Source organism: Eumetopias jubatus, unplaced genomic scaffold, assembly GCF_037043125.1.
Source record: "Eumetopias jubatus isolate StellerSeaLion01/CBP00866 unplaced genomic scaffold, mEumJub1_p1.0 scaffold_8, whole genome shotgun sequence".
Taxonomy (NCBI): domain Eukaryota; kingdom Metazoa; phylum Chordata; class Mammalia; order Carnivora; family Otariidae; genus Eumetopias; species Eumetopias jubatus.
The window spans coordinates 41,463,597-41,476,044 of record NW_028274814.1 but is presented as its reverse complement, the minus strand read 5'-3'; the positions used below and the strand labels follow the sequence as shown (position 1 = coordinate 41,476,044).

Below are 12,448 nucleotides of genomic sequence, written 5' to 3'. Positions count from 1 at the left end.
ATTGACAGGGTGATGTATTGGTTGGCTGATTCCATCTGAACATTTCCTCTGAAAGGATACACATATTCATGCTCTGAAATTCTCTTTCTGCACCATCTTCTGAAAAATCACACCATGCCTGAGCTTTGCTGGGAAAATTGAACAAGAGCTTGTATTCAGCAGTGAAAAAAAAAAAAAAACCGAAACAAAAAAAACAAAACCTTTACACAAAGACAACACATCTGTCCTGAATCTGAGGTTCATGAAAATGAATTTGGATTAGAGGCTCCTGGATGACAAAGGGCACACAGGTCACTGGTTTTGTTTCATGTCCTCACATTGGATAATGCAGGTGATGAAGTGCCCATTAGCAGCCTCTAATGATGATTTGCTCTCCAATACCTGGTGTTTAATCAAGTCTTAACCAGATAAGGCCTCCTCTGTGATCAGTCAGACACTTTGCAGACGCATATTGGTCCTGATTGCTCTAGAGTGAGGCCCAGGCTTGTGTGGCCTTCCTGGCTACTACTCATGAGCCCTGCCCCTAAGTGGTAAGAACAGGAAGGCCTAGTCATCTCCAAAAGGTTTGGAAGGGGTGGGAGGAGTAGGTGTCAAATCTCTGCTTCTCTGGGGAGCTCCACAGCTCAAGAGGAGGAACGCAAACAAGAGCAGAGCTGGGGATGAACCAAGAGAATTCACAAGGGAACAAAGTAAGGGATTTTTGAAAATGCAGAGAGTGCGTAACTTATTTCTCATTCTGAAAAAGAGTTGATAGATACAGGCCTGACCCACCTGACTCATTATTTGAGTGCAAAGCTTGGTTTGTCTTACTTTTGCAAATCTTTGTTGTTGAAGAGTAACTGATGTATCATATTATATTCATTTCATGTGCACAACACAGTGATTTGACATTGTATACGTACACTGTGAACTGATCACCACAATAAGTCTAGTTACCATCCGTCACGAGACAAAGTTGATACAAATTATTGACTATATTCCTCATGCGGCACATTACATCCCTGTGACTTATTTATTTTAGAACTGGAAGTTTGTACCTCTTAATCCCCTTCACCCATTCCCCACCACCCCCTACCCCACCTCTGGCTGCCAGCAATCTGTCCTCTGTGTCTATGAGTCTGGGTTTGGTTTGGTTTGGTTTTGTAGACTCCACTTCTTAGTGAAACCATGCAATATTTATCTTTCTCTGTCTGACTTCTTTCACTTATTGTGATGCCCTCAAGGGGGCCTCCCTTTATTCTGTCTTTGCACATTTCTTGAAGGCTCTTCCCAAATGTTTGCATGTGTCTATGGGGCTATAGGTCTGCTCCATCTCCTACATTAGATCATGCCCTCCATGTGGCTCGGGAAGAAGGCTTCTCCTGCCCGTGGTGCCCCATGGCTTCCACTCTGGGTGCCTAGTACATGGCTCACTGGGGATGGTTCCATGAACAGGACTCCAATAGGACTACAAGAAGCAGAGATGGACAAGAATTTATAGTCTAGTCTGACAGATGGGTATGTACAGAACATTCCTGGGGTATCCCCAGCATGAATGAATGCTGTCCCTGTTCTCGGCAGTAGCACTCTATCCATTCATTGCTATATCCTGATCACTATGGGTACAACAGATGATAGGTAGGTAGATAGATAGATGAGAGGCAGACGGAGAGAGAGAGATACACACGGTGGGTCATGGAAAGGCAGAAGGAATCAATTAACCGTATTTTAAAAAATCAACAGTCTGTGCCTCTGTTTACTTAACAACACCCTTCTGCATCCAAACATTTTTTGGAGCAGATGTAGCCCCTGCTTGGCTTGGTGAGTAGATGGACCCTCTGTGAAAGGAAAAAGGCAGCCGTCCCCTCAGTCCAGTGGTGGACTGGATTTCAGACCCCCTTCATCCCCTTGCTCAGGTGTTTCTATACAGTGCTCGATTTCCACAACCTTCTGCCGGTGCCCTAGGGGCAGACAACTTCTGTTCTTCTTCCAGCTGACAACAAACCTTAATCAAACATTTCCTCCCCTTTGGGGGCTCAATTTCTTTATTGTGGGGGGAAAAAGAAGGGGGATTGAACCTAAAAATCCCTAAGATGCTTTGCAGTGCCAAAATGCTATGATTCTTCAGATATATATTGAGCATGTAAAAGGCATTCTACAAAGTTTACTGGTAGAAGTAGCTGACACCAATAAAGAAACAGTGCCCGCAATTTCCAGTTTGACTCTAATTTGCACCAATTCCTTGAGGCTAATTTAAAAAAAAAAAAAAAAAGAGGCTATGTTGTTTCTATGGACCCAAATATAATTGCCCAGCTGAATCATCAAGGATATTCTTCCTGTTTTCTACAGTCACACCAGCAACCATTTAAACTCCCAGATTCAATTTCCCAGTCTGCAAAATGCTACCTCTTGTGGTGGGCTTTATGGCAACTAATGGGGCGGGGAGGGCTATTGGCCAGTGCAATGCAGTGGGCTGGCTCCAAGGACTGTGTGGGCATCTGAACCTTCTCCACGTCAAGCTTTTTCAAGGGGCATCTTAGCCACTGATCCTCAGGTTCTGAGCAGCTATGGGCTGCAGAACCCCACTCCCAATCTGGACCCCACGTCACTAACCCTGTGTCAGCTCAAGGTTGCACTGAGGTCCCTCTTTGGAGCTATGTTTTTACTCCATAGAGATGATGGAAAGTTTGTCCCAACAACAGACCCATGGCTCATAAATTTTGGAATGATTAATCATAACTAAGTGCACAACAGGGAGCAATGCACTCTGAACTCTAAATTGGGAGATTCTTCTCCTGTAATTTCAAGTTTGCAAATTAGACATCCAGATTTTTTTTTTTTCTTTTTTTGGATTTGTTTTCTTTTTATCTTGAGTGTTTATTACAGAAAGCTAGCCAAACTGACTCACAGTTATTCGTTTGACTTAAAAAAAAAAACAAATCGGGCCAGCCTGATATCATCTGGGCCTCCAGCATGTCCATCAGAGTTAACTGACCCCACAGGTCTGAAGTTAGAGGTCTCCCCAGTTTAGACTCTTCTGTTCCGCAGAGCAGATCCTGTGCCACAGAGGAGTGGGCATGGGGTCATGAGTGCAAGGCGGGGGCACATTCTGAAGCAGTAGAGCCTCTCTGACGCCACCCACCCTGCAGCATGGCCACTAGCCGCCCCCAAGCTACCTTGCCATGCTGTTCACATGCCTATTTTGGCGACACCCACGCTGGCTGCCACACACTCTCCAAGGGCCTGACTCGCCTCCAGGCTACGATCTCCTCTTCTTAATTGCCTATTCTAGCGTCCTACCTCCAGGACCTCGCAGAGCACTTGACTCCTCACAAACATCAGGAATCATTGCTGAATGAATGAATGGATGAATGAATAAGCAATTTTGAAAAAAGGGTATTTGGGTTCAAAGACAAAAGATCCTCAAACCAGTCCTAATTAGGATAGTAAAAAATTACTAGCAGCTTTGCAGAGTGATTTCACTTATATCATCTCTGTAACCCTCACAGGAACCTGTGCGGTTGGTTTTTATTATTCCATCTGCCTAATGAGAAAACTGGAGTTTAGAAAAATCAAAAGGTAGGGCCAAAAGCGAGGCCTGTTGTATAACATGGTACAAGTCACCAGCCTCCCTGAGGTTTCCTTCCTTCATCTGCAGTGGATATAATATCTGACTTAACTACCTCGTGGATTGTTGTGGACACGAAGCAACTGCTTAGCGTGATGGAGGAAAAGAAATCAGAGAAGGCCAAGGACTAACCCATCATCCTCCTGAAGGCTGTCAGATTGGTTAGTAGGGTGAGGAGAGGTAGAGCCATCATGAGCCTATCAGGATGATGGAGGAAGAACCCATCCACCTCCCTGGTATCAGCTCTGTCTCAGGTGCCCAGGGTCTAGATACATGGATAAATCTCTCTTACAAGGTCAGACCTAGCCCCATTCTGGAGCCAGTAGTGGTGAGACAAAGAGGACCACAACAACTTTACCTCCAATATCTGGTGGGCCTTGGAATATGCCCTACAGCCAACAGACTCCATAACTGGAGTGGCAGAGATGAGCCATGGGTGCTTCATAGCCACAATATAGTAGAAACTTCAGTATGGTACCCCCTTTCTTCCCTAGCCCCCCTTTGCCTGAGAACATAGGGCTTGAATTTCTGTCTTTTCTCTAGTACATCATCTTCCTGGCTTCATGTCTTAGCCTGCTCTGGTTCCCTTGTGGACCGAGGACCTTGTCTGCTTAACTAAAGCTCTGAAGTCCTGCTAGTTTTGGCCAGAGAACTTCCTTGGCCGGAGACCCTGCACAGCTGGACTAACACTCAGGCAATCAAAACCATATCAGGACTCACCCCCACCCCAAGCTATCGCCCACCACTTAGGACCCCTGGCACTGCACAGCCTGGGCAGATACCTCACACATTGGCCACAGGCAGAGGATTGTGTGGGCTTGGCCAAGTGGGCGCAGGGATGAAGAAGGCGGTGGAACGGGACAGGGTGGTTGAATCAGTGCTAATGTAGAAGACAGCAAAGCCTCCCCGAGGCCCCAGGACTCAGAAAATCATCCCAGGTGTCAGTCGCTCACTACCTAGAGCTTACGTGGGACAGGCACAAAGTGTCTCTCATCTCGGGGAGCTGGCATGGATGGTCCCTCTGCGTGACACACTTCTGTCCACTCAGCAGCTGGCCTCTTGGTCCGTCAGGTCTGTGCCTCAGTGGCCTCCCTCCAGAAGCTTCCTCACTTCCAGTACTGTGCTGGTCAGTGTCTAACAACCGGCTCCAGGAGTGGGGCCAAGGTGCTTGCTGGTGTCTGTGGTGCAAATATCTCCACCATGGCTGATTTCTGCTCACCCCGGGACGTCACCCGTGCGCAGTTGGGAAGAAAAGTACAAGGCAGTGTGAGCCATGTGAGCCGGCTCTAGCATGCCATTACGACCCCCGAGTCGGAAGTGGGCACCCCACTTTGCTCAACGACCCCATCGTGTTTTGTTCTAAGACCTGTCACGATTTGTAATTCTACCATGATGTCTGTTCACTTGTGTTCATGTCGATTCTCTCCATGAGACAGTGAGCTTCACCAGAGCAAGACCCTACCTGTTGGGTCTGCGATTGGCACCCAGCACCTGGCACGGGGTGTGGAGTATGGCACCACAATGCCTGAAGGAATGAGTGTGTGAAAACCAGCCCTAAGATTATTAATATGTTGCTTCACGAGCAGTTAGGAACGGAAGTAGGAATTGCCAGGAGTCACTAGTACAGGTTCATTAAAAACAATTATATCTGATTAATCTTATTTCTTCTTTTGACAGGGCTATTAGTCAAGTTAATAAATGAAATAATAATAACAATAGCTAACATTTATTGGCCGCTTACTGCCCACGAGATACCGTTGTGTTTTACACAGCAGTGTGCTAGTAGATACTGACCAACTGGGGTTCCAGGGGAAGTAGCCCTGATTTGTAGCATTTGCTGATTTCTGTGGTATAGATATTCCCACAGTGGCCAATTTCAAGCCACCAAAGTGACTTCATCCATATAACAAATGTACTGAAAATTTCACAGTCTGCCCTCAGGAGCCTGTAGGAGCCTGTTCCGACACACCGTGGTTTTGCCTAGTAACATGGAATTATCACAGTGACCCTATGAGGTATGCTCCGCTATTGTTCCTATTTCACAGATGGGGAAACTGAGGCACAGAAAATGAGGTATCCAAGATCACAAGCTAATCGGGCAGAACTGAGTGTGAACCAGGAAGCCTGGGTCCAGAATCAGTGCTCTTCACCCGCCCCCCTCCCCATGCCCGTGGTGAGACATGTGGGCACATCCTTGCCTCCATGGCATCCTCATGGATATGCCATATTATTGTATGGATTCACCACTGGCTACTTGGCTGTGTTCAAAGGCGCTGATCAAGAGCTGAACGCAGACCAGGCTACAGGCACTTCCACGCTCACCCCAGGGCTCCCATCAGAGATGCAGGAACGCCAAGCACAAAATGGTGACCCTGGGAGAGCCATGCCCTCGGGATGCCTAGCAATTGTAAGGAAGGACCAAAGCTACCAGCATGAAGTCTACTATGAATAAAAAGGGCGACTCTCCGTTTGGATTCAAGACATAGGTTAGGAAATACAGCTTGGCAGTAACTCTGATAGACGACAGATGCGGGTGTGGACAGACAACAGACTGTAGCTGATTCCATCAGCACCAGATGACATGCGGTTTCCTAATGGACACTGGAGCCATGGGGCCAGCAGCACAGCATCTGGGTCCCTCCAGATGCCGGTTGGATTTATTTCTTAGCATGACTCTGAGGGTGAGAGGGTGACTCAAACCAAAGCCAAGGGTAAAGGACCGTCAGGGGATGTGGGAGAAGGGCTGCCACCTGAGGAGGAGGCTTCCACGCCACGTGGCCCCAGAGGAAAGAAAGGGAGCATGGGCAAGGTTGCAGGGAGGCGGACGCCCCCAAGGAGCCAAAGCTTCTCCCAAGTGGCTGGTGGCGGGGTCCCTGTCAGGGCCACCTCCAGGACTGCGTGGCTCCAGGGCACGGGAGAAAGCCTGCTACAGCAGATAATTCAAGCATCGTCTATGGAAGCCACTCAGTGTGGGGCTAAGAAAGAGCAAAGTGCCTGAAAGGACCCACACTTAATGCTTTTTGAGCACCTACTACACAGGAAGCCTGGCACCGGGCCCTCAGTGAACACTCTCTCGCCTCCCCCAGGACCCCCGCAGGCTGTGCAGGGGCCTAGCTCCTCTCTGGGCAGGAGGTGAAGTGACAGGACAGAGCCACCCCTCCTGGGACATTGCAGAGCTTGCTGTCCACTGCCACTCTGCCGGGGTACGTTACACTCAGGCCTCTCCGTCTGCGACTCTCCTGCTTTAGGACGTGCGCAGGTAGAAAAAGAGAGAGGAAAGGAGGGGTACACTTTCTCCCTTTAGTTTTCTGAGAAGTACATGGGTTCTAATTCTTTTGTTCCTAAAACTATAAACATTTCGTCAATCCCTGAGCACCTATGTCAACTTTCACAAACAAATCTACCTTTTGAGGCATCCCGGCAGTAGCACCCTGGCTTCCTCAGCAGGGAAACAGAGGAAATAATAGTGCTTAAGTCAAAGAGCAGCCTCTGGGCATGTGAGTAGGCCATGCGTGTGGTAGAAGCCATGTGAAGCTGTGTGACTGCTGCAGGTGGCTTCGTGGAGGTGTGTGTCTCCATGGGGATAAACCCTTCCCCAGGAACTGCGTGGAGGTGGACGGGGAGAGGGCTTGATTGATTCTGGGTAGCAGGTATTTTATGTCCTGTGTTGTTATTTATGTCTCTACACCTACACTCCTGAGCCCCACACAATTGGCTGTTGCAACATTTCAAAAGCATTTCCATGGAAGCATTCATACAGTCAAGCTGTCCTCTCTCCAGTGAACACGCCGAGGCTGAGTGAGCGGGTGCCACAGTCAGGGCCCTGGGCGGCCACCCCGGCTCTAACCGCCTATTGCTGTTCTCGGGGAAAGAAGAAGTGGGAACAACATTACCTTGGAAGGCCCCTGGCCCTGGAGTTCCCTCCTTCTTGGTACACTGGATGTGAGGGGGAGGTCCAAGGGTGCGAGAGGGTCCCTGCACAGGAAGCAAGCCTGGCTCAGCGGACTGGAGTCGAGCAGGGAGAAGAGAGTGCCCATGCAGGTGTCAGAGCCCAGCACGGGGTGACAGACACATCTGCATAGGGCACGAGGTGGTGACAGTGGGAGATGGGGCACATACGGTGGGATTGATTCAATAAGTAAACATGTTAAGAATAGTGGGAGCCAGATTTTTCACCGTCAGAGAAAGGAATCTCCAACGTGGGAAGGGAGGAAGTTAGAGCACCTGGTGGGGCTGGTTAGAGCTGGGGCATCACGTGAACTCACACTTGACAGTATGTATAGATAGATTCAGAAACACACGTTATGTAAATGCCTGTGTACACACACACACACACACACACACAAACACACACACACACACACACACACTTCTCTAGTTCTTTCCACTGAAGCAGCCCTGGGGACATCAACACCCTAAAATCAATGAGGACACTTAGCCCCAGATCCTAGTTTCTAAATGCCATTGTCCACTAAAGACTTCAAGACTCCTTGGAGAAATGACTGATTCTAAAACAAAGCCATGTAAAGTACAAGGTGAACCTGGAACATTTGTGCCAGAAAATAAGAAAGCTCACAAAAAAAAAAAAAATGAAGAAGGAATGACAAAAGGATGCAGAAGCCAGCTTGAAGGGGGTCCCGTGACCAAATTAGGAATAATTTGTGTTTCAAAATGAGTATTGATAATAACAGACATAACCTATCAAATAAAATAAGGAATTAATGATAAAAATGAAGTATTTACATGGTTTCAAACCGCCTCCCCCAGAAAGTCCTACTCATTACAAAAGGAGAAGGAGCAACTTGACCGTGGAGAAGCCTGGTAGACATCACCTTAAGCAGGGATCAAGGTCAATGCTGTCAGTGACAGGACAAATCCAAACTGCATGTCCCCAAGAGTGTGCAGGGAGAAGGACACAGCATCTCAGCTGAACCCATTAGTGCAGAGGCATCCTACATCCCCGGACAGAGGGACATCCTACAGAACTCTGGCCTGTGATCCTCAAGCATCAAGATGACAAGAATCAAGGAAAGTCTAGCTGCTCCAGCCTGAAGGCAACCAGAGGTATGTCAACTAAACGCAACACGTGGTTTGAAGCAGAATCCTTTTGCTGTAAAGGGTGTTATTTTCGACAAGTGGCCGACAGTAGGATCTGAACGCTCAATAACAATAATGTAAGAACGCTAGTCTCCTGATTTTGATGGGTGCAGTGTGGCTATGCAGAGAAATGTCCCAGTTTGTAGGACATGCACATTCGTGCCTTCAGGGATGATGGAGCATCATGTCAACAGCCTGCTTTCAAAGCATTCAGGATAAAAGAGGAACTTCCACCTTTTCTATAAAGTGGAATGTTCTGAGGGTTAAAGGAAAGAAGGGAAAAAGAAAAGGGGGAATAAAACAATTTACAGGAGTCTGAAGCAGAGGAGGGGGGGGAGGGGGCCCTCGAGGTGTGACCAAAGGGCATGGTGAGGAGTTGTGGGCTTTCTTTTTCCTGGTAAGTCTCCAGAGCCAGACTGCTCTTCTCCTGAGGTCAGGCACTCCTCAGCTAATGTTCTCCCCTCTCCCGCTCAGGCCTACCGCACACACGGCTACCAATGGCTACGAGCAGCCGACCTCGGCAAGCCAGGGGGGCTACGGTTCTAGATCCCGACAGCAGCAAGAGACAGATGACAAGTAAGACTGGGCAGAACCTCCCTCCAAGGGCAGGCGTCCTTGCGCGAGAGAACCTCTGCAGAGGCAGGGATGGTCCAAATGTCCTCTGAAAGCCCCTTAGGGCCCAGGAATGGCACCGAGAGGACGTCAGGTCAGACATCTATTTGCACACACCCTCCTCTCCTAAGAGGTTTTGATTTTCATTTTCAGGATTGGCAGCCACTGCTGGGGCTACCACATCAAAGTAAACACACTTCAGGAGAGAGGAGGACAGCAAGAGCCAAGACCGAAAGTTCTGCCCTAGCTCTCCTAACCTCAGCTTCCACATTTGTTAAATGGGGGAGAACCTCCTGTGCTGTGGCACAGAGCTGGAGAAACGGATATCTGATGAAAACATGGGGATGGCAGGCCTTTCACCCTTGCAGAGAAAGAACTGGCCAGTCTTCTTTTCCATCATAGTAGGCAAGTAGAGCGCTCACCTCTCTTTCCCTTCTGCCCACATCAGGTACTATTCCGAGGAGTGTAGGAAACAGCCGGCTCCCCTGAGCGAACCAAGAGAGGCTGGACACCAAGGCCAGAGTCAGGGGTATCTGAGCAACACTTCCCCTACTCAGGCTGGAAAGAGGCCTCTGGACGCCTCTTGTGGCCCACCCAATACCCCTAATCTTTTGTGCTATGGTTCACCCACCATTGCCCCCTTCCCTTCCTCACTTCCTGCCTTCCCCAGCTTAGATTCCACGATCCATTATTGCAGTCAACTCCCGTGCTCTGCCATCAAATGCCGCACCCAGGCTGTCCTCCTCACACCCAAGCTGGTGAGCGTGGTACGGGGAAATTCACACGCGGACCAAGCGTACTGCTTGTCTGTGTTGACTCATCTCCAGCAGGCACTGACCACTCCCCAACAGTCCCCACTAGTCCTACTACTATATTTGCCTTTCTCCCTCCTAAAAGACCATTCCATCCCTTCTCACGTCTCTTCTCATCCCCTTCTTCTCTGCCAATGACTGTCTTATTCTTCGAAAAGGAAATGGAGGCAATAAACCAGGGGCTTTCCACTGCCAGCCCACCTCTGTCTGGACTCACACCCTCCACTTTCCCTCTGATTCCCTACTCCAAGAAAAAGGCCAACCCCTGAACCTGTGCTCTGAACTCAAGGGCCTTGCTCCTGTATCTTTATCCCGGACAATTGAATCAAACACACATGTTTCCATATCTCTAGCCTTAAAAAACAACTCCCTCCCTTGGCCCCACATTCCCCTGTAGCTGCAGTTCCATTTTTCTGTGCCCCAGCACAGCAAGAAAGACTTACTTATAGCCCCCCCTTTACCTACTCTAACTGGACTTCAGTGCCGCCCCCGCCACATTGAGTCTGCTCTTGTTTAGAACACCAGTACCTTCCATGTGGCCAAACTCAATGGTCACTTCTCTGTTCTTACCTTACTTGATCTCTTAGCATTCCGAATCTACATCCGTCCCTATCTCCTTCCCTTGACTTCATGGTACATCTCTCTCCTGAAGGTCCACCAGCCTCACTGCGGGTATCTTCTCTGCCTCTTGCCGGCCCCTTCTCCTCTGCTTGCCCTCCAGATATTAAAATGCTCTAGAGCCCTATCTTTGGCCCATTTCTTTTCTTCCAGCTCTACTTTATCCCTAAGTGACGTCATGCTCTAGCTTCAAATAAAATCCATATGCCGAAGACTCCCAACTCTATATGGCTCTCCCTGGAACTCTAGACTCATATAACCCGTCTTACTCAACATGTCTATTGGATGTCCATCTCAAACCTGACATGGGCTGAAGAGAACTTTGACTCCTTTCTCCCTCCCATCACCCCTAGGAATTCTCTACTTTCAGTCTTCCACCATCCCCCCCGCCCATTACTCAAGGCAACAAAATAGTCCTTGCTCCTGTCTTTTTATCATTCCAATATGCATTCCATCAGCAGGTCCCCTTTCATTTTGGTCCAAAGTGCTCAAATCACCTCCACTGCCACCATCCTTGCCACCAGCCATGCCACAGTATATCCCCCGAGCACGGAAATAGCCTCCTAATGAGTCTCTGCTTACACTCTTGATGCCTACAACCCATTCTGATCCATACTCCATAGGAACTACTTCTCCAAAATGCCTCCATCATCCTTAGAAAAAAAATTCAACTTGGTTTTCCTAGTTTACAAAACCTACATGATCTGGCCCAGCTCAGCACAGGACTTGGGGGCTAAATCACATCAGGTTGACTGATAAAAGATGCAAGGAGTTCTTTGGATCTGGGACGCTTGTGGGTGTGAATGTGTTCAAAATAGGTTCCAGGACAAAGGGCCTGGGAACTGTTGCAATGCATGGGAAAGGAGCGAGGGGAGGAAAGGTAGGGAAGACACCTCTCTTTATAATCAGACTCCAGCCTGGAGAAGGTCCCACTCCCAAGGGCAGCCTAATTGCCAAGACAGCTTCATCAGCAACAGGGCCGGTGGGCAGTAGAGGACCTCATTTCTCCAAAGGCAGAGCCTGGGGTCTGCTAGGATGCCCCTGGTTAGCTTACAGGGAGAGGTGGGGCTGGGGGCTGTGCAGAGGAAAGAAGAGGAGGAAGAGCAATAGAATGCCTACAGCTGGGGCCAAGCAGAGGGAATGGTGGCTAAGCCATGGAAGCTTAGCTGGGAATAACGTGCCCTTGGCTGACATGGCTGGAATGGGGAACCTCAGAACCTCCTAGGTACATCCTGCAAATAGGGCCTCAGCCAGGCTCCACCATCCCAAGGCCAAGTGCTCTGTACTCTTCCCTCTTACGTCAGTCTATACCACCCAAACAAGAAAGTGCAAGCCCCCTCACTCCCTCCCTCCGTGGGAAAATACGTGTCTTACTGTTGTCCAAGTGGTTGGCCTTAATGATCTTCTCTGAGTAGTCAGAAATACTGGAACATTCAATCTAGAAAGGGCACAGAACAGAGGAGTGAGGCATCAAAAAGATCACAGCACGTCTGGCACCAGTTCAGCCAATGGAGAAGCCGAGCCTGGAGGGGTGCGGTGACCTGCCCACAGCCATACAGTTATTTTCTAGTAGACTGAAGACTGCAGTGCAGCCCTCTGGATCGGCAGGCCTGCGGCTCTTGCATTGAATCTGTCTGCCTTTGCCGGAGGCTGATTCCCAGCTACTGCTTCACAATGGAGGGCCTGGTACTCAAGCTGGGAG

General features: G+C 49.0%; 1 protein-coding gene across 2 annotated transcripts in view; it reads right to left on the bottom strand.

The window, feature by feature from the left end:
- PRMT8 (protein arginine methyltransferase 8) overlaps positions 1 to 12,448 on the bottom strand; it is a 91,876-nt gene that overhangs the window by 25,282 nt on the left and 54,146 nt on the right. For both annotated transcript variants that reach the window (XM_088025871.1, XM_088025870.1), the window contains exon 4: positions 12,121 to 12,184. In XM_088025871.1, coding sequence (XP_087881997.1) covers positions 12,121 to 12,184 — 64 coding nt within the window. The remainder of the gene's footprint in view (positions 1 to 12,120; positions 12,185 to 12,448) is intronic.